This window comes from Mustela nivalis (genome assembly GCF_964662115.1).
Source record: "Mustela nivalis genome assembly, chromosome: X".
In the NCBI taxonomy this organism is placed as follows: Eukaryota; Metazoa; Chordata; class Mammalia; order Carnivora; family Mustelidae; genus Mustela; species Mustela nivalis.
The window spans coordinates 120,918,245-120,945,854 of record NC_139040.1 but is presented as its reverse complement, the minus strand read 5'-3'; the positions used below and the strand labels follow the sequence as shown (position 1 = coordinate 120,945,854).

General features: G+C 43.3%; 1 protein-coding gene across 2 annotated transcripts in view; it reads right to left on the bottom strand.

The window, feature by feature from the left end:
• The window catches only part of CTPS2 (CTP synthase 2), a 99,627-nt gene extending 74,574 nt beyond the window's left edge, over positions 1-25,053 (bottom strand). The window contains exons 1-5 of one of the 2 annotated variants that reach the window (XM_082718395.1): positions 24,569-25,053; positions 19,361-19,566; positions 13,640-13,810; positions 11,583-11,683; positions 157-273 (exon numbers count right to left, since the gene is read on the bottom strand). In XM_082718395.1, coding sequence (XP_082574521.1) covers positions 157-273; positions 11,583-11,683; positions 13,640-13,810; positions 19,361-19,526 — 555 coding nt within the window. In that variant the 5' untranslated portion in view covers positions 19,527-19,566; positions 24,569-25,053. Of the gene's footprint in view, positions 1-156; positions 274-11,582; positions 11,684-13,639; positions 13,811-19,360; positions 19,567-23,739; positions 24,064-24,568 lie in introns of those variants that run through there. The other variant, XM_082718396.1, reaches the window with a different exon arrangement.
• Positions 25,054-27,610: the final 2,557 nt, after the last annotated feature.

Below are 27,610 nucleotides of genomic sequence, written 5' to 3'. Positions count from 1 at the left end.
GTGGAAAAAACAGGCAGACAGTCTCTCCTTTGCTGTCCTGCCCGCTGTTCCCTTGCAGTGTATTCAATAAACTTCTATCTCCTTTTAAAAAGAAAATGTGGAATAAACAGAATATCACAGGAAGATATATAGAAGTTGCTTATCTGGAAAGCTCACCTGGGGGACAAGGCTAACATGGATATTACAGAAATTCTCTTTTTTGGCTTTAAACTGGAATTGTCTGAATGCTTCCACAAACGGCATTCCTTCAATGTCTCCAATGGTGCCACCCAACTGGGAACAGAAAAAAAAAAAAGACACAAGTGACCTTCCACTGTATACAGACTAATAAAAGCATTATTAATAAACAGTGAGCGCAAGAACAGAAGTTTATAAATATACTAAAAATCATGGAATTGTATACTTAAATCTGTTGAAATTTATGATAGATAAATTAAACCTCACTAAGCTGTTTGACGCGAAACAGAAAAGCACTGTACATCTCAGAAAGACAGACTGGAGACTAGAAAGGAAACTAAGAAGAAAGGATGCAGGATAACATAGCCAGGTAAGCAGGTAAGAGAACAGGCAGAGCGTCAAGAAGGGGAAAAAAAGCAAGGTCAAGGAGGGCTTTAAGGGGTGCCTGGGTGGTTCAGTCTGTTAAGCGTCTGACTCCTCGTTTTGGCTCAGGTCCTAATCTCGTGGTCCTGGGATGGAGCCCCAAGTCAGGTTCCATGCTCAGTGGGGAGTCTGCTTGAGATTCTCCCTCTCCCTCTCCCTCTGCCCTTCACCACCCAAAATAAATCAATAAATCTTTATTTTGTAAAAAGATCTTATCTATTTATCTGAGAGTGAGAGTACAAGCAGAGGGAGCAACAGAGGGAGAAGGAGAAGCAGGCTCCGCACCGAGCAAGGAGCCTGATGTGGGGCTCGATCCCGGGACCCCAGGATCATGACCCAAGCCGAAGGCAGATGCTTAACTGACTGAGCCATCCAGGCACCCCAATGAATAAATCTTTTTTCTTCTTCTTCTTCTTCTTTTTTTTTTAAGATTTTATTTATTTATTTGACAGAGAGAGAGAGAGTTCACAAGTAGGCAGAGAGAGAGGGAGAAGCAGACTCCCTGCTGAGCAGAGGGCCCAATGTGGGGCTTGATCCCAGGACCCTGAGATCATGACCTGAGCTGAAGGCAAAGGCTTAATCCACTGAGCGACCCAGGCACCCAAATCTTTTTTTTAAAGGAGAATTTTAAGAATGACCTGATTCCTGTGTTTATAATACTATACTGCCTGTTGTGTGGAGATATGGACTAAGTTAAGTAAATGAATTCTTCTATCACTGATTCAGTTGAATTTTACAGATAGTAAACCCCCCCCACCCAGAAAAATGGGGATCATTATAAAGCTGACAACACTTCATCTCACCAAGATTGAAAAAAAAAAAGTGTACAAAAAAAGGGAAGGCTTTTTTTTTTTTAAGAGTTTATTTATGTATTTGAGAGACAGAGCACAAACAGGGGGATCAGCAGGCAGAGGAAGAAGCAGACTCCCCGCTGAGCAGGGACCATGATGCGGGGCTTTTTCCCAGGATGCTGACATCATGACCTGAGCCAAAAGTAGATGCTTAACCGACTGAGCCACCCAGGCACTCCAGGAAGGCTTTAATGGAAGGGAATTCATAAGCAGGTGAAAAGATCCAGAACACAGGCCACTGAGGAGTGAGATCAGCTAGTTTCTACCCGTGGACCATGTGGAAGGTAGAACGGAAATCCAGTGACGCTATGAGAAAAGGTGGGAGCCACCCGGGCCTGCCTCTCTTTCTCTCTCTCTCCCTCTCCATGTACACACACACACACACACACACACACACACACACACACCCCTCCTGCAGACTTCTGAACAGTCTCGGCAATGGTGGTATTACTCGAATTAACTACTATTAAAACGTGCTGCCTTTCTGAAACAAGTCCTTCCAAAAGCCCCAGTGATATTCTCGACAGCGTAATCCTTTGACAAATGTTAACTTAATTTACAATGTGCTTCCAACAAGTACGGCATTTTTTTTTTTTTTAAATATTTTACTTATTTATTTGACAGAGAGAGAGGGAACACAAGCAGGGGGAGCAGGACGGGGAGAAGCGGGCTTCCCGCCGAGCAGCGAGCCCGATGTGGGCCTCAATCCCACAACCCTGGGATCATGACCTGAGCCAAAGGCAGAAGCGTAATGACAGAGCCACTCGGGCGCCCAAGGTGTTTTTTTTAATGTAAGGCATTTTAAAATAAGCTTTGACTTTAGGATAACATTTGCCTCAACCTACTCATCCTCATCATACTTAAATACTTTAAGACGATCACAAGGATTTTAAAATTAATTCTCTAGCCTTTGAGGATCTACTGCACACTCAATACTATAAATGAGGTACTGAAAAGAACTTAAGACAACCGTGCTCCTGAGGAGCTCAGAATTTATCAAGGAAAATTAGGCAGCACTAAAGAACAATAATCCAGAGTAAAACTTGGGGTTCCCAGCCGGCTCAGTCACTAAAGTGTGGGATTCTTGATCTCAGGGTCATGGGTTCAAGCCCCACATTTGAGTGTAGAGAGTACTTAAGTAAATAAAACTAAAAAAAAGGGGGGGGCGGTAAAACTTAGGCGCTAATTGGAATGATCTGGATGCTGATAAGAAGAGGTCATGGCGGGATCAGTCCCAGAATCCACTATCTTCTTTGGCTTCAGCTACCTGAGTAGGTCCAAAATCTACTAGGAGCCCCAACCTTTCTTCCCAGCACAACTGGGTTGTGGAGCCAACCCGTCCTTGATATCATGGATGACTCAGCACTGACTCAAACTTCGCATGGCCCAAACAGAACTCTCCCTGGGCCCGTTTCTCTGAGTGTCTCCTATTCTTAGCGCAAGTGTCTCTTCCTACTAACTAGCTCAAGCCGGCAGCCTGGAAACCATCCTTGATCCCTCCCTTTTCCTCCTCGGATCCAGCCCGGTGGGTCATACCTGCAAAACCTCTTGAAAATCTCTCCACGGCTCTCTATATCTAGTGCCAGCACCTTAGACACCCACGCCAACGCCGCCGTTTGCCAGGACAATGGCAATAATCTAAACCAGGGGGTGGTGACTATGGCCTGCTGCTTGGTTTTCTATATAAAGTTGTATTGGTTGGCACAGAGCTGTGACTGTTTACTTACACACTGCCTATGGCTGCTTTCATACGACAACAGCAGACCTGACTCTCTGCCCGCCTCCCAATCTAAAGGGCCTCTGAGCTTCTACCCTCTCCCGTGTTACCATCAAATCATTTGTCACATACCAACAGAGTGACCTTATAAAAACTCAGAATACAAAAAAACAAAAATTATTTTGAATCTCTCTCTCCTGGGGTGCCTGGGTGGCTCAGTGGGCTAAAGCCTCTGCTTTTGGCTCAGGTCATGATCTCAGGGTCCTGGGATCGAGCCCTGATAGGCTCTCTTCTCCCCCCACCCCACGCCTGCCTCTCTGCCTACTTCTGATCTCTGTCTGTCAAATAAATAAATAAAATATATTTTTTAAAATTTTTAACCCACTGAGCCACCCAGGCGCCCCTAAATTTTTAAATATGCCACTTTGCCATGAAGATTATTTTGAGTTAAAAGCAATCAAAACCCAGCAGATTCAGGAAAAGTTCCCTCCTTCCCTCTCAACTGCTTACAATTACATTGGAAAGTGGAGAATCCTGGTACCAGGAAGAGAGCCATCACCAGAGATTCCTCTTTACCTAAGAAACTAAGCTGCATAACAGGGAAGTCTTTGTTGTCCAAACATCTTTGCCTCTCTGCAAATGGTCTTCCTCCCCTCTGTAACCTGCAGGCCTCTACCCTCTCCTTGGTTGGGGATATCATGTTAACCTCATTTTGCCTGTCTGCTTTGGAATCTCTCATGTTCATATGAACTTTCTGTACAAATGTAACTAAGCCATTGTTTGATTTTTCTCATATTAATCTGTTTCATGTCAGTTTGATTTTTAGACCAGCCAGAAGAACCTTGAAGGGTAACAGTAAAATTTTCTCTCTCCAACAGGGTTTAGCTTAGTGCTCATCCCAGAACAGAGGGTCTCAAAATTTAATTATAAGCCCTAGGTAACAGCATTCTAGTACCTGTTATCATCATTATAATGGAATCAAACTAAGGAATCTCAGGACTACATTGCTACAGAAAAAAATTATTCTTCGGTAATTTTAAGTCAGATAACAAAACTTAATTAAAATTCAAGCTTCCTGGGATGGAACAGATGTGACCTTTCTGTAGGAGAATGACAAACTTAATTATGAAAATCCTAGAAATACCACATGCAATCAGGAAATTGGCAGGGGGTGAGGGGCTGAAGTCCTTGCTCACCAACTGCAATGTACCAGAATCTAATGAGAAAAAATGTTGGGGGGGGTGGTGGAAAAAGGCCTGCACTTAAACTAAACCATATAGGGACATCTGTTTTGTCATAGGTGTACTCCCGTAATCAACAGGCAATCGAAGGGAAAAAAAAAAAAAAAAAAAAAGAGGCAAAAACTTTAAACTTTATCCACTTCTGCCCTCACATGGCTTAAAATGGTACTGCACTCCCTCAGCCAATTTGGAAGGTCAGAAACCTTCAGTATTATAACTAGAATACGTTAATTATTTCCCCCACACAACAAGGAAAATATCGCCTATAACAATATTTTAAGATTTATCCAGAGTTGAAATCGAAGCAACAGCAAATTTATGAGATGTGCAACGTCTGCTTTGCTTTAAGGAAAGGATTCTTCTTTTTTGAAATAAAGAGAGAGACAGAAAGAAAGAATTTATTTCGTTAAGCCAAGCATAAATTATTTCAGGCTTATGTGGAGATGACCTGGACTTCTTAACAAATAAAGACTGTTAGCTCCACTGATCTGAAAAGTAAGAGCCTCACAAAGGCTTTGGAGACATTTCAACCACATCTACCCGCTTAAAACTGAAAATTTGCTTGATGGCCCTTCTTCAAAAGCTTAAATCATGCACAAACACAAATGTTGAGCACAACTTAAAACGAACCCAAAAGGATGCCTGACCTAGTGTCCAATAAGCCAAAATAAACATTAGGGTTATATGAAGAAGGAGTTATGCTGGGGACAACTTGTCAGTTTCTCCGTTTCCATCAAATTAAAAATGAAGACCATGAGTCCCAGAAAAGAGGAGTCAGATCACATTTGCATTTATAGGCCTAGCAGCTATAATCGGAGCTAGTGCATATTAAGTACTAAATTAATGCTTTCTAAGCCAAAAAAGTCCATTTAAGAGCAGGATGGAAAACTAATAATAAAGACCATAGACGTAAAAGAACAATTCGCAAGTACAGACCTAAAATGCTTCCCTGTTGTTTCTTGGGATGGAAATTTCAGTTTAATTTGAGATGTCATTGGGGCACCTGGGTGGCTCAGTGGGTTAAGCATCTGCCTTCAGCTCGGGTCCTGATCTCAGGGCTCTGAGATCGAGCTCCAAGTGGAGCTTTCTGCTCAGCGGGGAGTCTGCGTCTCACCCTACTCTTGCTCTCTGTCTCGCTCTCAAATAAATAAAATCTTTTTTAAAAAATATGAGATGTCATTGAGAATTCTTGATTTTATTGTACAAATGCAATCTCCAACAATGAGAGTCTGAATCTATAGTATACATCTTTGTAGGATGAAGGCTAAGAGAATCAGATGTACTGACCCCAGAAGGAAACATAAAAGCTTTCTTCAAGGATGATTCTCAAAAAATAACAGACAGAAAACTGAGAACATGAAAAAGAAGTGTCAAGAAGGCTCATCCTCAGGTCAAATTGGGCTTATATTTTAATGTTGTTCAAAGACAGCTCGATTTTACACTAAAAAAAAAAAAAATAGATTTCCCCCAAGTCAGAAGAGGTGGGGGAGGGCAACGAGAAACGTTCTAAGGATGAGGGCAAGGCTCATTCTGGAAAGCTTCACGTCTGAGGAAAACTGCTTGGAAACAGGGCAGTGAGGGTACCCGCAACTATGAGATCTCTGCAGCTGCTCAGAACCCCCTTCCTGTATGGCCTGCTCTGGGTCTTTTGTGCCCCAGGTGCCAGGGCCAGCTTCTCCCATCCTGGTGGCATGGGCCTGGATAAGAATCTAGTGCACGACCAAGAGCATTATCATGAAGCATCTAGAAGGTGTCATCAACATACCAGAAGCAGAGATGTCCCCACAAGGACTGCAACTCCATTATTTCAAAATGCATGACTATGATGGTCATAATTTGTTTGATGGACTAGAACTCTCCACAGCCATCCCTCACGTCCAAAGGACGAAGGGAATGAACAGGTCCCACCAATGAGTGAAGCTGAACTGATCAACTATGAGATATAAGAGAAATGGGACACACTGTAGTCCCACTGGACAAGGGCTTGGTTAAAGAATCCTTTTAAGAGTATTGGATAATCACAGGGCACCTGGGTGGCTCAGTGGGTTAAAGCCTCTGCCTTCGGCTCAGGTCATGATCCCAGGGTCCTAAAATCGAGCCCCACATCCGGCTCTCTGCTCAGCCGAGAGCCTGCTTCCTCCTCTCTGTCTGCCTGCCGCTCTGCCTGCTTGTGATCTCTCTCTCTCTCTGTCAAATAAATAAATAAAACGTTAAAAAAAAAAAAGTATTGGATAATCAGAGCATCAAGTACTAACCCTAACCGCTAGTCTCTTGGTTTTCATTCATGCTACCTGAAAAGTAAGACAAGATCTGCCAAGTGGACACTCTTTTCAGTAAAAGGGAAGGACTAGCATAAATACCAAATGTTTCCCCTGGTGGATCCTGCCTCTTCAGGTAAACGTGGTCAGTATTCTGCAAAGATCACCCCAGGCCTGAATGATGATGTGCCCCTGGATAGGGGAATATTAGGCTATTTCAAAGCCACTGCATAAGAAGGATGCCAGATCTTGGGGCGCCTGGGTGGCTCAGTGAGTTAGGACGCTGCCTTTGGCTCAGGTCATGATCTCAGGGTCCTGGGATCAAGCCCCGCATCGGGCTCTCTGATCAGCGGGGAGCCTGCTTCCTCCTCTCTCTCTGCCTGCCTCTCTGCCTACTTGTGATCTCTGTCTGTCAAATAAATAAATAAATTATTATAAAAAAATAAAAGGAATGGTGTTTAAATGTTCTCGTCTAGCTTAAACATGTGAATGCTTTCCGATCAGGAAAGATGAGAAAAAGAATCCTAAGAACTCTTAACAGTGCAAACCTCAATAATGGTTGAAAATGACAAGCAGCGGCACACTGTGGTTTGGTTTATTGGATGTGGTGAATGTGCTGGGATGGAGAGCCCAAAATGTTGGTTCAGTCGGGGTGGGGGGACCTGCATAGAATTTGATGTAAGATGTATAGAGACTTATGACTTATTTTCCTTATTAAAGTATTCCTATAAGAAAACATATGTATTTGTAAAAATGATTTCCTGTGTTAAATATTCGTGCAAACAGAGCCAAACTGTAAACTATTCTTTTAATATTCAGTTATTTTGAATGATTTACATCATGAATCCTGGATATATGAAAAATAAAAATGATGAAACAAAAAAAAATGGATTTTGCCCTTCTCCTTTTTTGTGATTATTAGTTTTTAAAATGTATTTTTTTAAAAAAGAAGAGCAGAGGCAAAAACATCTATACACATGACCATTTGGAAACTTTCCTGTGATTAATAGTCTTAAAAACAAAAACAAAAACAAGCCATTCTTCCACATACAAAAACTAAAAGAAAGGAAAAAAAATCTCTAGAAACGTTATAAAAATAGTCAGGTTTAGAAAATTGATAATACTTTGGGGCCAGAGACTGGTTCTTCAGGGAAAATGGACCTATTTTGATTTTTTGTTTGTTTGTTTTATTTTAAGATTTTATTTTTATTATTTATTTGACAGAGAGACACAGCGAGAGAGGGAACACAAGCAGGGGAGTGGGAGAGGGAGAAGCAGGCTCCCCACTTAGCATGGAGCCTGATGCGGACTTAATCCCAGGACCCTGGGATCATGACCTGAGGCAAAGGCAGACGCTTAAGCGGTCACATTTTGGATCCTTTACCTTTCCTATTGCTAGGACAGCAAAAACCAGTGAAAGTGCTAGGCCAGCACTGTCCAATAAAAATAAAAACATAATCTTAACCTTTTTAGTTGCCACACTTAAAAGAACAAAAGAGGAGAAATTAATTTTAACATTCTATTTTATGTAGCTCAATATATCCAAAATGTTATTTTGACATATCACCAATTTTGTAAAAAGTATGAGGTATTCTACATTCTGTTTTTTTTCTTTTCATGCTACCTTTTAAGCTCAGTGTGTATTTAAAATCCACAGCACATCTCAACTAATGCAACTCCTGTCAATTTGATTCTTAGTCTGACTAGAAGGACCTTGAAGAGGACAGAATTCTTGTTCCCCAACAAAATCAAATTGTTCAAAAGCACTGACAGTAAAAACCAGGAGTCCTGTACCCCACCTCCTCCACTTCCAAATCCGGATTCCTCAAGGGAAGCATTTTAAGTCTTCTGTTCATGATTTCTTCCGCTAGTTTCTATCACATCTCCAAACAGCTTCTCTCTCAACTCTTTCTTGACTTGACCCATCTCAGACACCTTCTATAATAACACAAGCTGACTTCCTGCTGTGATAGATGAGGCTCAAGTTCTCTGCTGCCCCATCCCCAGATCCTAATCTCAACTGTTGGCTGTACTGATGACTTTCCTAACCTGAGACATTTTTACCTCTTTTTCCGCCAACTACTACCGGTATCTGTAGCTGCCTCACAGCATCCCTCCACATCTCCACCTCAAAGCTGACATTTACAACCCTGCTTTGAAGCCTTCTCTGATGCATTTTGAGGATCTAAAACCTGAAAATCAATAAACAGAGTGACCACGTAAGTCTCCCTCACTGTAGAGGCAAGCTATGCCTGGTTCTCGTATCAGATGTTATTCTTCCTGGAGCTTTTACCTGCCTTTCTCTTTTCTTAAATGATTTGTCTTTATCTTTGCCTCAGTCTGTTTGCAAACTATACACTGTATTAGATATTAAGTGTGTTCTAAAGGAAGCCAACTTCGTTATGCAAGTATGTTCAGTTTATAAGACTTCATTAAGCTGTATACCTGGGATATGTGCACTTTTCTGTGTTTATGTTATACTCCAATTTTTTATTTATTTTTATTTTTAATTTTTTTTAATATACTCCAATTTTTAAAAATTCTAAAGGAAGCACCCTCCCTTTTCCTTGTAAATTGTGAAAGAAGAAATAGGAAGGGATGGGCGCCTGGGTGGCTCCGTCGGTTAAGTGTCAGCCTTCGGCACAGGTCATGATCCCAGGGTTCCAGGATCAAGCCCCGCATCAGGCTCCCTGCTCCATCTCCCTCTGCCCGATCATGCTCTCTCTCTGTGTCAAATAAATAAATAAAATCTTTCAATAAAAAGAAAAGGAAAGAAGAGAAACAGCAAGGGACAGAAAATTTTGCATAGCACATTTACACATTAATATTATCAACCATACTATCTATTATAGCAGTACAATATATAGTTAACGTATGATAGTACAGCACATTTATGTTAAGTTTATCAGCTCTGTTAACAAAATGGACCTTGCAGATAGCCTAGCATCCGTCTGTGGACTCTGACAGTGATGACAATAAGAACAGCTCACACATTTTGAACACTTCCTGAACACCAGACATGCCAAGTGCTTTATATAATTGCACTTCTTCCTCCCAGCAACCCTGTTAATATCATCTGGCTTTTACTACAATATTGCATTGTTATCATATTGTTATAGTTGAATACACTGAAGCTTTAGAAGTAATTTGCCAAAAGTCACACAGGCGTCTTAATAATGGCTAATAAATTTTGAGTACTTGCTATAGCTCTGACACCATTCTTTTTTTTTTTTTTTAAAGATTTTATTTATTTAGTTGACAGACAGAGATCACAAGTAGGCAGAGAGAGAGGAGGACGCAGGCTCCCTGCCGAGCAGAGAGCCCAGTGCGGGACTCGATCCCAGGACCCTGGGATCATAATCTGAGCCGAAGGCAGAGGCTTTAACCCATTGAGCCACCCAGGCGCCCCATTCTAAGCACCATTCTAAGCACTAAGTGTACTGACTTATTTAACCCTCAAAACATTATCCCCATTTAGCAGATGAGTAAACTGAGGCACATTGGGCTAAGGTCACCCAGCTGGTAAGTGACCCAGCTTGGCTATGAACCCAAGTTGTCTGGCTCCAAATTCTTAACCACAGAGCTCTACCCCACTCAGAGGTGACAGCAGAAATCTGAATTTGGACAGACAGTCCCTAGGAACTAAATTTTTCATTATTCTGCTGTCCTACCCAGCAGTTAGGTCTGCTGACATTTAGACAAGGAGTACAAGCACGTTATTCTCATTCCTTGAGAGGAAGGGAAATAGTAAATAAGCCACAAGTTCAAATACTATGCTCTTTCTTTAAGCAGCTAATACTCACTTTTCACCTCCAAATCGCGTCCACCATCACATTTCCCTCAGTCTCTCTCTACTTCCAAAGCGTGTTGCAAATATAGTTAACCCGCTTTTTTTTTTTTAGATTTTTAAATTTATTTATTTGATGGGGTGGGGAAAGAGGATCACAAGTAGGCAGAGAGGCAGGCAGAGGGAGAGGGGGAAACAGGCTCCCACTGAGCAGAGAGCCTGATGTGGGGCTCGATCCTAAGACTCTGGGATCATGTCCTGAGCCAAAGGTAGACACTTAACAGACTGAGCCACCCAGGCGCCCCTACAGTTGACCCTGAACAACATGGGTTTAGACTGTGTGGGTCCACTTATATATGGATTATTTTTTTTATAAATATGGCACAGTACTGTAAATGTATTTTCTCTTTCTTATGATTTTCTTAACAACATTTTCTTTTCTCTAGCTGACTTTATTGGAAGAATACAGTCTGTAACACATATAACTTACAAAGTATGCGTTAATTGACTGTTATTGGTAAGGCTTCTGGTAAACAACAGGCTGTTAGTAGTTACTTTTTGGGGGGAATCAAAGTTATACCTGGATTTCTGACTGGGAGGTGAGAGAGACGTCAGTTTCTTTAGCCCTCGAACAGCACTCACTAGAAAGCATCCTGCAACTAATCTGTCCCCATACACGGGCTGCTGCACAAAATCCCAGGAGTATTCACCCTGTTTAATGCCCAACTGGCCCACTGACTCGTGACCCCAAAGGCAGGGACCATCTACGTCTTTCCCTGCTATAATTCCTCATCCCAGCCCAATGTCTAGCATGTAGGAGGTCATCTATACATGTGTGTTGAGGGCGCCCAGGCGGCTCAGTGGGTTAAAGCCTCTGCCCTCGGCTCAGGTCATGATCCCAGGTCCTGGGATCGAGCCCCACATCGGGCTCTCTGCTCAGCGGGGAGCCTGCTTCCCCCTCTCTCTCTGCCTGCTTCTCTGCCTACTTGTGATCTCTGTCTGTCAAATAGATAAAATATTTTAAAAATAAATAAATAAAATAATACACATGTGTGTTGAATGAATGAAGACTACATGCTCAAAAACCCAGAAGGATATTAAGTTTATAAAGAAAAATTCCATGCTTGCCTCAATAACGCATATTTGGGGCTCTTCCTTATGACCATCCACGGGCACCATAGCTTGATTCATAACCCATTCCTGGACAGCATCAGTAATGTGAGGGACAACTGTAGAAGGAAGTAATAATTAGCACAAAAGCCGATTTCACGGTCACAATCATGAGAAAGGAATGTATTCATGTCTTTAGACCTCCCAAATAACCTGACAGCCACTTGGCAAATAAGACAAACTCCAGAGTTCATGTGATTCTCCATCTCCCTGATGGAGGCACGATACAGGTTTAATCACTTAAATGTTATGTCATTTCTTTTGAAACTGGCCGACCACGGAGATTAAGAATCAGAAAGCAGAAATGCCATCGACAAGGCATCTAGAAACACCTATGAGGCCAACTAACAACTGCAAGGAGGGCTGTCGGGCCTGCTGCATGCTGAGTTCTGTGGGGGAAGAAAGACAGAGTGGCCCTGTGCTGCAGGCTCTGGGCAGCCCGCCAGTTAGTGGGGAGAGGTCCCCCCAGAGGGTGTAGATGGGCCCTGCATGCTGACCAGGGGCCTGTGGCTGCTAGTGGCCGCTGAAGAAGCCAAAAGGTGACAACTCCACAAGCATTTGAGGTCCAGAGGCCCGTTGGTAGTGAACAGGCCGGCAGCTACATATCTCTGCCAAAGGGACAGAAAGCGGACATCCCTGCGGGTGCATGGGGACAGCCTCACAGTGCAGCCAACTAATCTAATGGGATACACGAAGCAGGAACGTGGCCCTCTGGGAAGCCAAAGCGAAGGGGCATCTGTTGCCGGCTCTCCCTAGCGCTAGGTGCTCCTTCAGAGCAGGAGGACCTTGTCAGCCACCGGTGCATTTGGAGCAACCCACATTATGTGGGCTGTTTGGCCCCTTTTGGCAGCAGGGCCAGGGCGGGGAACGGCGGGGAGGGCAGCGCAGGGCAGGTGTTGCCCGGGCTCTACCTCCACATCGGCAGCCCAGGGATCAGGAGTCAGAGCCCAGGCCTGGGGCCTTGTTCTCTCCCCATCACAGGGATGCGGCAGGTGTGAGGCAGCATCTCTCCTTCTTGTGGGTCTTCCCAAGATCTACACTCAGGGGAAAAGCTATTAGAAAGCCCAGCTATGGGGACACCTGGGTGGCTCAGTTGGTTGGACGACTGCCTTCGGCTCAGGTCATGATCCTGGAGTCCCGGGATCGAGTCCCGCATTGGACTCCCAGCTCCATGGGGAGTCTGCTTCTCTCTCTGACCTTCTCCTCGTTCATGCTCTCTCTCACTGTCTCTCTCTCAAGTAAATAAATAAAAAAATATATTAAAAAAAAAAAAAAGAAAGAAAGCCCAGCTATGGTTGAGCTCTAACCCGCACGTTCCAGTTTCAGGAATTACACCGATGCTCTTTTGATCTCCATCTATCCGGCCCCCATGTCTACCTCTCAACTAGATCCAACACGTGATCTAAAGGAGATGGGGAATTATCACCTTTACCTTACTGCGCGGAAACCCGTGAATACAAGACCTGCCGGGGGCGGGGGGAACCACGGGAGGGCAGGGGTCTCTCCCGAGACAAAAGAGAATCATACCACTCAGGAAAAGAGTTGGTGAAGCAGGATCAGACCACACTTCCAGCCACTGCAGTTCCATCCCCCAGTCCCTCCGCACACTGTCCTTAAAGGGGTATGACTCACATCCATGCAAAGATACAAGAAGGAAGGAGACAGACAAAAAACAAACGAAAAAAGTCTGTACCTCAATCAGGTAAAAATGATGAATGCATGGTTCTGCATGGATTTTATAAATAATAGCTACAGATAGATACATACCGAGAGATATGTATAATAGCTAAAGACAGATACGTACCGAGAGAAAACAACATTAGTAATAAAGAAAAAGACCGAAGAAAATACAATCAAGAACATGTGGAGGGTGAAGCAGGCACCTTTGAAGAAATCGCAAAGGGGAAGAAAGCAAGATTGGAAAAGGATTAGAACCTGGAGAGCTCAGGGAGCATTCGGACCAGGGTGCGGGTGCTCTGCAGACGTGACTCGCTAAGCTGTGTGGGACACAATACCTTGTACTGTTTTCCCCAGGTAATCGCCACGCCTCTCTTTATTGATCACGTGCTGATATATCTTCCCAGTGGTAATGTTGTTGTCTTTATAAAGGTTAATATCCAAGAACCGTTCATAATTTCCAAGGTCTAAATCAACTTCTCCACCATCATTTAAGACAAACACTTCGCCTAGGATAAAAAGGCAATGTAAATATTAAAAATTTCTTTTCAGGGGCACCTGGCTGGCTCAGACAGTGAAGCGTCCAGCTGTTGTTTTCAGCTCAGGCATGATCTCAGGGTCATGGGACCGAGCCCAGTGGGGAGTCTGCTTCTCTCCCACTTCCCCTTCTTCTCCCCCCCTACAAAAGCATATATACTCTCTCTAAAAATAAATGAAATATTTATTTATTTATTTATTTATTTGAGAGGCAAGAGCAGGAGAAGGGGGAGGGGCAGTGGGAGAGGCAGAGGGAGAAGCAGACTCCCTGATGGGCGGGGAGCTGGACTGGAGGCTCCGTCCCAGGACCCTGGGACCATGACCTGAGCCCAAGGCAGATGCTTACCAGACTGAGCCACCCAAGTGCCCCAATAAACAAAATCTTTAAAAAAAAAGAAAAGAAAAGTATATACCCATTATATTCCTAGAAGAGAAAGAAAAACTGCAGATGACAAGTCCTGAAATAGGTTCTTAGATTTACTGTAGTTATAATAAAAATTCCAACAGATTTTTTCAACTTGAGGATGATACTACAGTCAGTTTTCAGAAAAACAGGTGTGATTACCAAAACCAACACACGAAAAATAAATTTAAAAAGCCCTTTTAACAAATAGCAGTGAGTAAAGGAAGATTGAAATATATATGCATACATATATTTCAATATATATAAAGATGGAACAAAGTCACAAAACCAAAATATCCAAAAAGATCCTTATTGGGGTCATGCTGGCTTGGTAGGTGGAGCATGTGACTTTTGATCTCAGGGTTGTGAATTTGAGCCTCACACTGGGTGTAGAGACTACTTAAAAAAATAAAATCTTTAAAAAAACAAAAAACAAAACGATCCCTATTACATAAAAGAATTTAATATATGACTTGAAAAAAAAAACCAAAACCCCAAAGCTATCATCACAAATCAAAGTAAATAAAACACTCAGAAATAAACTTTGAAGAAATGTAGGAACTATATTTATAAAACTTAAAAAGCTTACTTCACATACATAAAACAAGGTATAAATAAAAGGAAAACCACTTCTAAAGTTCCTGAATGGGCCAGTCAACATTTTGCAGTGTTTAATTCCTCCCCAAATTAATTAATAAATTTAAAGAAATTTTTGCCAAAAATTCCAATGCAATTTCTTGTAAACTTGGACAAAATGATTCCTAAGCTAATTCTGAAGACAACAAACACTCTGAGGTTAAGAAAAAAACAAAGGAACAACAAAAAAAGTCAATGCTTTGCTAGAGGGATAATAAAAACACATTTTTGCACTTAAAAAAAGAGAGAGACGGAGAGAAAACAAAGGAAAAAGAAAAGGAACGTGGAAGACTCTGACCTCCTTGATAATCAAAAGCTGCAGCTTTTAAAATGATAGGCAGGAATAAACATAGAAATCCAGAAGAGAACAGAGTTCAAAGATAGACCTAAGTATAGACAGAAATGTGGTTTATAATAAAACATGGCATTTCAAGTCAGGAAGAAAAGGATGAAATCCTTGAGAGATGCCATTAGGAATAGTTGCCTAATCAGAAAAAAATTAGAAAAAAAATCATGTTACATCTTTATCTCACACAAAATCAATTCCAGCTGCGTTAACAATGTTAAAGTAAAAGTAAATGGAACTATAAAAGTTCCAGAAGAAAATATATATGAATATTTAAATATTCCTGTGGCAGAGAAGCCTAAAGGTGACATCAAAGACAGAAACATAAAAGAAACAGTTGATACATTTAATCACATAAATGGCAAGTGGAGGGGCGCCTGGGTGGCTCAGTGGGTTAAGTCTCTGCCTTCGGCTCAGGTCACGATTTCAGGGTCCTGCGATCGAGTCCCGAGTAGGGCTCTCTGCTCGGCAGGGAGCCTGCTTCCCTTCCTCTCTCTCTGCCTGCCTCTCTGCCTACTTGTGATCTCTCTCTGTCAAATAAATAATAAATAAAAAACCTTTTAAAAAAATGGTAAGTGGAAATTTATTAGTAACTAGCAGAGGTAATATTATGACAAATTTCAAACAGAGTTAAACACACACACTCTCTCTCTCTCTATATATATATACAGGTTAATACTTTATGTAAAATATTCTTGAAAATCATTTTTTAAAATTTTTTATTTATTTATGAAAGAGAGAGAGCATGAGAGGGGAGAAGGTCAGAGGGAGAAGCAGACTCCCCGCAGATCTGGGAGCCCGACACAGGACTTAATCTCAGGACCTGGGATCATGACCCAAACCGAATGCAGTAGCTTAACCAACTGAGTCACCCAGGTACCCTTGAAAATCATTTTTAAAACATCCAAAGTGGGGCACTTGGGTGCCTCAGTCAGTTAAGCCTCCCACTCTTGATTTCCACTGAGGTCATGATCTCAGGGTCATGAGATCCAGCCCTGGGTTGAGCTCTTCATTCAGTGGGAAACCTGGTTGAGATTCTCTCTCCTTTTGCCGCTCCCCACGGGCTGCACGCTGGCATACACTCTCTCTCTCAAATAAGTAAATCTTTGGGGCGCCTGGGTGGCTCAGTGGGTTAAGCCTCTGCCTTCGGCTCAGGTCAGAATCTCAGCGTCCTAAAATCGAGCCCCAAATCAGGCTCTCTGCTCAGCGGGGATCCTGCTTCCCCCCTGTCTCTGCCTGGCTCTCTGCCTACTTGTGATCTCTCTATGTCAAATAAATAAATAAAATCTTTAACAAATAAATAAATAAATCTTTAAAAAACGTTTTTAAAAAATCCAAAGGAGGGGTGCCTGGGTGGTTCAGTGGGCTAAGCCTCTGCCTTCAGCTCAGGTCATGATCTCAGGGTCCTGGGATCGAGCCCCGCATCATGTTCTCTGCTCAGCGGGGAGCCTGCTCTCCTGGCCCCCGCCTGCATCTCTGCCTACTCCTGATTTCTGTCTGCCAAACAAATAAATAAAATCTTTAAAAAGATAAAAATAAATCTAAAAAAATAAAAAATTAAAAATCCAAAGGAAAACTGGCATAACACATGGGATTAGTCAACTTTACTGAATACCAAACAACCCTAAAATCTTAGTAACTTACAAAATGTTTATTGATTTCTCCCTTGGGTTAGGTGTTAAGTGGGGGCTGTGGGTTAGTTGTGAGTCTACTTGGTCTCATTCCAGGACCCAGACTGAAGGAGAAGTCCCTATACAGAGCAGGAGGTTCTCACAGCAGAGAGCAGAAGCACCAAAGAGACAGAGCCAAATCACACCACTGCACTGAAAATTTCTACTTTCAACAAGACAGATGTCACATTCACTGATGTCTCCTAGGGAAAAAACAAACCACATGACCAAATAAGGTGACCAAGCTCTTGGGTTTGCCCAGGACTAATAGGGTTCCCAGGATTTGGACTTTCAGTTTCAAAACCGGAAAATCCCAAGCATACCCGGACGAGTTCACCATCCTAAATGACCAAAGTCCAAAGTCAACGGGACAAGGAAATTTACTCCACAGAAGGAAGTTGGGTAATACTTTCAAACAAAAATACAATCTATCCATTCACTTGAATCATTCATTCCACAGACAAAATGAAAACCAAAGAAATCTAAATTAGAACAATGAGATACCCTTTTTTGTTGTTTTTTGTTTTCTCTCAGGTTAGTAAAGTTTCAAAAGAATAATATTCAGCAGGGATATTAAAAAAAAAAAAAAGGCCTTCTTATACACTGTTGATTTGTATATAAATTGGTGCAGATCCATAGCCCTTATCAGAGAATTCTTGGAAACAATATGGAAGTTGAAATCTGAAGTTTTTCAGATTATGCAAAGGTAATACAGAATACTTGCCATATATTAGAAAACACCCCAAAAGCAAACACATTCCAAATGGAATAAAGACTATAAGTAGTCATGGCTTTATGAAGATTTTTCAGTTTTTAAAACTTTTTTTTTTAAGATTTTATTTATTTATTTGACAGAGAGAGAGACATAGTGAGAGAGGGAACAGAAGCAGGGGGAGTAGGAGAGGGAGAAGCAGGTCTCCTGCCGAGCAGGAAGCCCAACGTGGGGTTCGATCCAGGGAGCCTGGGATCGTGACCTGAGCCCAAGGCAGACGATTAAGTACTGCGCCAGCCAGGTGCCCCTCACTTTTCAAGACTTTTGTAAAAAGACTATAAATAGCCACAAACTTATGAACAATGTAAAGTTTTCAGAACTTTCTGGATTTTACACTTATAGGTAAGAGATCATGAATCTAAAAACCTTGGGTAATATGCATTATATGTCAAAAAGCCTGAAAAGCACACCTCCCTGTGGAATCAGAAATTCTGTGTGTAGGCATTTATGTCTAAAAAAAATAAATGTTAAAGATTCCCATCACAGTGTTGTTTATAATATCAATACATTGGAAATTATTTCCCATTATTACACAGATTTTGTGGAGCCTTAGGAGTATAAAGCACCAGGGTGCCTGGGTGTCTCAGTTGATTAGGCATCTGCCTTCAGCTCAGGTCATGATCCCAGGGTCCTGGGATGGAGCCCCGCATCGGGTTCTTTGCTCAGCGGGGAGCCTGCTTCTCCCTCTCCCCTTGCTCCTGCTGTCTCTCTCTCTCAAATGAATGAATAAGACTTTTAAAAAAAATAGAAAACAAAAAGTTTAAAATATATACAAATGTCCACAGTACTGTTTTAAAAATTAGATTAAAAACTGACATGACTATAAGATTCAATTTATTTAAAGGTCAAAAATAAGCAAAAGTAATCTCTGGAGTTAATTGTTAGTACATGTCAAAGCGTTTGGAGAACATTAATTAAGGAAGCACTTTCTTGATTGCTGAAAAACCACTCGGTTATGCTCATCTGTCCCTGCTAGTAGGTTATGCAGTGCATTATGCAAAAACAAAACAAAAAAGTAAAAAAATAAAATAATACGAAAAAAAAAAAGCAAAAGTAACCTGCGGTGTTAGAAGACAGGACAGCAGTTACCTTGGTGGTTTCAGGTGGGGAAAGACTAGAAAGGGACATTGGCGGCGGGGGTGGGGGGTTCTGTTTCTTGGTCTGTGGGCTGGTTGCACAGTAGGTTCACTTTATCAAGTGGTACACTTATGATCTGTGCACTCGCCTGCTTGTATGTAAAAAGTTTAAAAAGAAAGTATGTAAGTGTTAATGCCTTTTTAAAAATAATTAGCATGTACATTAAAATGTCAACATTAATAATAGTTACTTTTAGTGCTGGGAAATGGAGGACTTTTATTTTCTTCGTGCCTTTCTATATTGTCAGTATAACTGTCAGTATATACCATATTGTCTGACTTTTTCTCTTAACAATGAAACGTTAAGAGAACTATATTACCTTTATGGTAAAAATAAAACAAAACACAATTTGTACTTTAAAAGGTACAATGAAAATGGTATCCTTCTACACTGTTTTCCAAATGTATCAACAACCATGAGAACATTTCACGTGTTCATAATGACTGATCCAGCAACTCTACTTCCGAACTCTATTCTCAAGAAATTACCCCCCATACAGGAAAGAACTGCAATTTAACCCAGTGCCTCATAAGAGGGGGAAGTTATTCTCTTTCATACCGTGCTCATAAGGAGAAAAAGTGCCTGCATCGATGTTAATATAAGGGTCAATTTTGATGGCAGTAACTCGGAGTCCACATGACTTTAGAATCGTCCCAATGCTGCTTGCAATGATCCCTTTACCAATGCCTGAGATGACCCCTCCAGTGACCAGGATGTACTTCATTGGTGGAGGAGGTGGCTGAGTGCGAGCACCCAGAAATAATCTGAAAGGTAACAAAATTAAGAGTCAGGGAAGAGAATCATATTCTCAAACCAGTAAAGCAGGAGTGTGTTAAACCAGAATTTCAAAAGCACATGGCATTTTTCCATATAAAGTAAACTTTTGAAACAAAGTCTTCCCTTCCAGGTTTTCCATTTTTGGCTATATGCAGAAAGCGATGGGTACTTTCTGCAAGCGAAGTCACCCGTATTTTCCATTTACCCCAACTCTATTGTGTGACAAACTTCATTATGAGAAACCCAATTTCTCTGGGATTCAGAAGCATGGTAAAATTTCTAAGAGAAAACGATCTGGAATCAGACCGATCTGTACAAGCTGTACCTGGGCAAGTTACTAATCCTTCTGTTTCTTCATCTGTGAAACGGAATAAAAAATACTAGTTCCTTGGAGTATTGCTCAGCACTAAAAAGCAATGAGCTCTTAAACCATGAAAAAACATGGGGGTAACTGCAGTGCACATTACTAAGTGAAAGAAGCCAACCGGAGACGGCTGCATACATACTGTAGGACTCCAACTACTTGACATTCTGGAAAAGGCAAACTATGGAGATAACAAAAGGATCAGTGGGTCCCTGGGGTTGGGGGAGAGCGAAGAATGAATATGTAGAGCACAGAGGATTTTTAGGGCAGCAAAACTATTCTGTATGATATTATAACGGTGGATACAAGTCATTATGCATTTGTCTAGAGCCACAGAATGAACAAGGCCAAGAGCAAACTCCAACGTCAACCTATAATGGAGCTTGAATGATAATGCTGTATCAGTGTAGGTTCGTCCATTGTAACAAACAAACCCCTCTGGTTCTAGATGTTGGTAGTGGGGAAGGCTATGCTTGTAGGGGCAGGGAGTGCATGAGAACTCGGTGCTTCCTGCTCATTTTTGCTGTGAATCTAAAATTGCTCCAAAAAATAAAGCCTTTTTTAAAAAAAATCAGTCTTCATATATGTCGACATTATAAAAATCTCATAGGTGGGTGTGAGGATTAAATGAACTAAGGAATAGACTGATTTTGCAGTTTCCTCTCCTTTCAAATCAAACGATCAGAACTTGAAGGTGTATAAGGTTATCTCACTGCAGTGCTCTGAGTTCAATTTAAACTAGTCGACCACGGTCAAGGCAAGTGAACTGAAACCATCCAAAATACACAAGTCCCATCCCCGATGGCTTCCCTAAGTCCCTGGACCTGCCTTTCTATACACTCCAGATGATCCCATTCAAGGCCATTGTTCCTCTTCTCTAGCCACCTGTCATTTTGCTCACTCCAGCTAGATTTAGCCGAAAAGATTAACCATGGATCCAAACCCAGAATGCTCCTCCTATAGATCCAAAATCTATCTGAATATTCACCTCTTTCCAGCCCTGCTGGCCCAGGTAGTCATTATAGGAGTAATTTCTTTACTTTCTTTCGTTCTCTTTCTTTCTTTCATTCTTTCTTTCTTTCAGATTTTATTTCTTTGACATAAAGACAGCGAGAGAGGGAATACAAGCGGGGGAGTGGGAGAGGGAGAAGCAGGCTTCCCACTGAGCAGGGAGCCCAATGCGGAGCTCCATCCCAGGACCCTGGGATCATGACCTGAGCCGAAGGCAGACATTTAATGACTAAGCCACACAGCCACCCTTACAGGCAGCTCTCCCTTACCCACTCCCCGCTCCTGCTGCTTTCTTCTATTTCAGTAAGTATCCCTCCTCTCAAGTCAGACAGCCTGGGTGCAAATGCTGATTCTGTTATTTACAGCTATGACCCTGGACGACTTCTTCAACTTTTCTAAACCTCAGATTTCTCTACCTGTGCAGTACACAGAGATCATAACAGTGCCTGCCTGATAGAGGCGGGCGGGCATTTACAAAGTGAGTACCCAAGTGCTTAATGAAACCTGTTATCATTTTTCAATCAGCTCACAAATGTTTATTATAGGTCAATTATGCTTAACATGTTCCCAGGTCCTGGGGACATGGGGGTAGACAAAAAGTCAAGGTCCCTGCCCTCTTGGACTTCACCTTCCCTGTGAGAGTAAGAGGCAATTTTTAGTCAGGATCTGTTTTGTTAGTTGAGATGAAAGAATGACAGCTAGAGGTCATATCGCCCCCAGGCATAGCTGGACTGGCCAAGGAACCTGTAGGAATGCAACTCTACTCACTTACAAATAAAGATATATTTACCGCAACACCTGGGTGGCTCAGCTGGTTAAGCATCCACCTTCAGCTCAGGTCATGATCCCAGGGTCCCATGATCAAGCCCCACATCGGGCTCTCTCAGCAGAGAGCCTACTTCTCCCCCTACCCCTCCCCTGCTCATGCTTTCTCTTTCTCTCTCTCTCTCTCTCTCTTTCTCAAATAAATAAATAAAATCTTTAAAAAAAAATTTTAAGATATAATTACCAGATGTACCTAATGAAATCTCTAACATAAAGAACAAAGATATTTTTCAGATTCCCAGTCTCCTGAGATGGAAAAACCTCCAGGGGACCAGACAAAGTTGCAGGAGAGTACCTGTTAGCTCGCATGGTCTCACGTGCCTCCAGTTAATGGTGTCCACCTTCTCAGCAGACCCTGCCCCAAATCTTGTCCTTAAAAAACCCTTACTTGCAAGCCACTGGGGAGTTTGGGACTTCAGAGCCTTCCCTCCCTGCTCCATAGGTAGCACCATACCAATACATAGCCTATCTTCCTTCACTGCAGAAACTCAGTATCAGTTTTTATTGGCTTGCTGAGCACCAGGTGGGCAAACTCTTGTTTGGTTCAGTTACAAAATGAGCACTGCTGTCACTGTACCCTATACTGGCACTGTCACCCTATTAAAATGACTTTCTATTTGTAAAAATTAGCAAAATCGAAAAATGTCATTGAAAACTAGAGTGCATGCATGTGAAGTCACATTATATGGTTGTAAGAAGCCTAAGAATTTTTCATAAAAAACTCCCTTATACAGAAGGATATAAAATTGAATATAATATTATCTCAACTATGTTTTTAAGTTAAGACTAACCAAAACTACACTAAAAAGCTAAATTTTTATACGTAGGTGGTTGGGGTGTAGGCAGTGACTACTTTTCTATTTTTTCAAAAATCACAAGATGCCTTGGGGCGCCTGGGTGGCTCAGAGGGTTAGAGCTTCTGCCTTTGGCTCCGGTCATGATCCAGGGTCCTGGGATCGAGTCCCGCATCAGGCTCTCTGCTCAGCGGGGAGCCTGCTTCCCCCTCTCTCTCTGCCTGCCTCTCTGACTACTTGTGATCTCTGTCTGTCAAATAAATAAATAAAATCTTTTAAAAAAATCACAAGATGCCTTTTTAAATACATGAGGTATTTTGCAATGTCCTTCTTCAAAATGTAACTCAAGGGAATCCTAGGTGGCTCAGCCAGTTAGGTGTCTGTGTTCAGCTCAGGTTGTGATCCCAGGGTCCTCAAAGCAGAGTGCCATATCCCTCTCCTTGCTGGGCAGGGAGCCTGCTTCTCCCTCTGCCTGCCTCTCCCCCTGCTTGTGCTTTCTCCCTGACAAATAAATAAAATCTTTTTTTAAAAAAAAGGAATTTAATACCAAGGAGACACCTATTCCTTTCTACCTCTTGAAAGCAAACAAGTTTGAAGCAAGTTTCAAAACTGTAGGAAAAAGCAGGCTCTTCAAGCTACCTCCTTGAATCGAGTTGTTTTTGCCCCTGTGAAGGCTGAAGTTTTTCCTTTGCTTTTATAGGCAGGGAGCAGAACTCCTGCGCAAAACAGGAGTTTGCAGAGTCTCTTCTGTCTGCTGTCCAATAAAAACATTACAGCAACTACCTGTGTAATTTTAAATTTTCTAGTAGCCATATTTAAAAAGTAAAGAGAAACCGTAAGTTAATTTTAATAACATCTTATTCAACCCAATGTATCCAAAATACTATCATTTTAACACACAAACCATATAAGAATTCGCTAGTGAGGTATTTTATGTCCCCCCCTTTTTGGGGCTCTAGGTCTTCAAAATTCAGTGTGTCTATTTCAGCACATCTCAATTCAGACTCAGCACATTTCCAATAGTCAAGAGCCACACGTGGCCAGTGGCTACCACACTGGACAGCTCAGGCCCATGAGCAACTGAAAACATCAGGAGCTCCAAGAAACACCTTCTCAAATGACGACCATTTAAAAAAGTAGTATTAGTCAAAAACAGGAGTACTTACTGAATGATCCCATTTTATTAAGTTCGAAAGCAGGCAAAATTAAGCTATGCTAGAAAGCAGGCAGGTCGGGGAGAGGGGTTGTGGACTGGCTGGAATGGGCACGAGGGAACTTCCCGGGACGACGGAAATGAAATGGTGTACGTCCACGCGGTGGTAGTGGTTCCACGGGTGTATAATTCGTCAAATCCCTGATCTGCACCCTTAAAATGGGGGCATTTTGTTGTATGTAGATTATACATCCAATCCGTAAAAACTGTTCCCAAACGAAAGCTATCTTGTAGCAGCAGCGTACTCAGCCCCAGTGCGCCCTAAACAGCTATTCTGGGGGAAATACTAGGGTCGTTGTTTAGCGAGGGCACTGCGCGGGGGAGGGGACAGAAAGGCCATTTCACTCCGCGCGGGGCTTCACTTCCGCCAACGCCATCTCGGGGCTCTCCGGGCTCCCGAGGCCAGGGAGAAATGGGGCCCGGGGTGCAGCCGACCCTTGCGCCCCCTTCCGAGGAGAAGCGCACCCCGGGGACGCGACGCTCCGGAGCCGCGATCGTGGGCCGCGGCAGGGCGGGTTCCGACGGCACCGGGCGCCGGCAGGGCAGCCCCGGCCCCCGCCCGTCTGCCGTCCGCCGTCCGCCGGCGGCTTGCGTGCGCCGGGTGCGGGGACGCGCCGCTTGCCCGCCCCTCTCCGACTCGGCGCGGGCGCCATCGGCGAGGGGACAAAGGCGCCCGGCCCCCACGTGCGCGCCTGGACTGGGGGCGCGGAGGCCCAGGGGACGCCGGGTGGCCCCAGCGCGGAGGCCCTGGGGGTCCGGGGAAGGCCCGGGCGGGAGGTTACCTGCGCGGTGGTGGTGGCGCCGGGAGAGTAGCCGGTGGGGACAGCGCGCTCCGCCCCGCGGCGGGCCCGCGCTCACCTGTAGGGCTGGGGAAGGGGCCGCCGCTAGGGGTGTCCCTTGTCGCCACCGGGTCCTTCCCGCCGCCCGCGCGGGCCTCGGGGTGCGCGGCGCCCTCCTCGCCCACCTTTCCCTCTCCTGCTGCTGCGGGCCCCGCTGACTCACGCTGGTGAGCTTGGGGTTTGCACCCGCGTTTGTGCAACGCTCCAAAACAAGCACCTAAAAAGTGACTCCTCAGACAGACAGCTTCCCGCCACCCTCCGCCCTGGATGCACTTGGCCCCAGGCCTCGCTCAGCCCGGGGACTGCTCCTCCCCTCCGCGGCTCACTTAGAAGAGGCACTTCGGGGGCGCGGATGAACGCCACGTTCCCGGCGAGCCCCTGCCTTTTGGCAAGGCGGGATCCTTACTCGGGTCCTCCCGTCCAGTTCTCCCCACTGTAAAGAGCTTCACACTGCCCACAAACGTTTGTGGATCCCTTACTGCGCTCCAGGAACTGTAGAAAAGCTAAGAGGACGCAAATAGAACTCCATTCCTGCCTTTGAGGGGCTCACGGCCTGAAGGCGCACGTCTCCTTAAATCAGTAAAGTTCCCTAGGTCACCTGGTTCCAGGGTTCCCTGGCTCAGCTGGTGGAAACACGCTACTCTTGCTCTCTGGGGTGGTAAATTCAAGCCCCATGTTGGGTGCAGAGATTACTTAAAAATAAAATTTTAGGGGCGCCTGGGTGGCGCAGTGGGTTAAGCCTCTGCCTTCAGCTCAGGTCATGGTCTCAGCGTCCTGGGATGGAGCCCCGCTTTGAGCTCTCTGCTCAGCGGAGAGCTCTCTTCCTTCTCTGTCTCTGCCTGCCTCTCTGCCTGCTTGTGATCTCTCTCTCTCTGTGTGTCAAATGAAAAAATAAAATATTAAAAATAAAGTAAAATAAAATTTTAAAAGAAAAAATTAGTAAAGTTGGTCAAACATTACTAGTGTAACAAAAACAAACAAACGTGGGGTGGGGGGAGGTTAATCAGGGCTTCACCCACTGACTTTCTAAGAGTACTTGGAGGATGGCTGGTGCTGGGAGAGGACACAGGTTATTCAGGGGAAGGGAAGAACATACACAAACCACCGAACAAGAAAGGCTCTAACTGGACAACAGAAGGAGTTGAGATGGAAGTTAGCAAAGTGGTGAAAATTTTGAATAACCAGTGTGAGTTACTGGAGTACCAACTCACAAAAGTGTCATTGAAGATCTAGGGGAGTTTAGAAACCATAGTGTGTGATGATGCCCGCTATGATTTCATGAGCTATCTATAGGTAGATATATAAATATGGATATTTATGATAAAAGCAGTCTGTGGGCTGAGTAGAGGGAGGTGACTGAGGCAGTTGAGGGCCTGAGAGAATGTGAGATTGTGGTACTCCACTGGGAGTCTAGTCCACACAGGAAAGGATGGAGAGCAGTGTAGAGCTGATAGACTAGGAAGAAAAGAGACAGAACTAAAGACAAAGGCCTATGGGAATAAAGGAGCTGGCACACTGTCACCAGCTGTGGTGTTGGCACTGGAGACTTCAAAGGGGGAATAACTCCAGGAGATGATTCAGTTTAGGGTCTGACAGCTGAAACAGAGTCAAATGAGTGGGTCAAGCACCACCAGGCCAGCGTGTGGGACACTGAGGTCCCTGGAACTTGGAGGAGTCCAAGGAACCAAATCTTGAGGCCAAGGAACCAAATCTTCAGTGAATGTGGAAGCTAATAGAAGCTAATAGAAGACAGCAACAAGGATGGGTGGGGAGAGTTGTATGGCAAAAATTCAATGAATTTCAAAGCAAAGGGGAGTTTCTCCCCACCAAGGATGACACAGGAGTGTCATGAAAGCAGCAGGAAGGAACTAGGCATGGTGATGTCAACTTCAGGGAAAATACACAGAGGCTCCACCCAGCGGGAAGTATATGGAAGCCCCAGTCTTCATGAAGGCCAATAAGTAAATTTTTTGAAAAGGAGGAAACACTTTTGGGGCACTGTGTGGCTCAGTTGGTTAAGCGTCTGCCTTCGACTTATTCTATTCCTCTATGTAGCTAACAGATGAAAGATATTTTGTGACTACAAAGGGATTATTATGATGACGATTGTATTATTAATACAAAATGGAGAAAATATGAAGAAAAAAACAAATTTGATAACAGGATTCAGATGGACTGATTTGGGTGGGACAAGAATATTGTCATGAATAAATAAATGTTTATTCATGGCCCAAAACCAGCATAGAAACAAGGATTGAAAAAAGAAAGAGGAGAATACAAAGTCTGTCATTAAGTTGATTGCTCATACAATCTCTTATTTTGAAGACTTCTACCTTTCCCTGGGGAACAGAGCCATTCTTGTGGTTTTGGGTACACCTGGAGATAAGGCAAAAGTAGAGCAGAATGGGCTGGGCCCTACCTCCGCACTGTATTTCTGCAGGTGAAGAAACTTGAAGGGCAGAAAGGACAGATAACAGGTCAAGGTTATTCATCTATTAGATGGTGACGTTAGAATCTTCATTCCTCTAAGCCTCTGACTGAAATTCTGGGCTCAGTCCAACCATACCTGAAACAAATATCCCTTTTCAGTAGAGTGTTGACTACTTTCATGTTCTTACTGACATAAATCCCAAAAAACACTGGTCCTAAGATGTCTCCTGACTTTCAAAACTAAATCAATACCCAGACTCTAAAAACAGGTTGAAATGTCATTGATGCCACTGAATCATACACTTAAAAATAGAGGGGCACCTGGGTGGCTCAGTCGGTTAAGCGTCCAACTTTTAGTTCACCTCAGGTCCTGATCTCAGGTTCAGAAATTCAAACCCCGCACTGGGGTCCACACTCAGCGTGGAGCCTAAAAAAAAAAAAAAAAGAAAAAAGTTAAAAGAGCAGATTTTATGTTAAATATATTTTACTACCGTTTAAAAAATTAATAGTATAATATAAAAAATGTTGAATTCTACACTTTAAATATGTTAATTA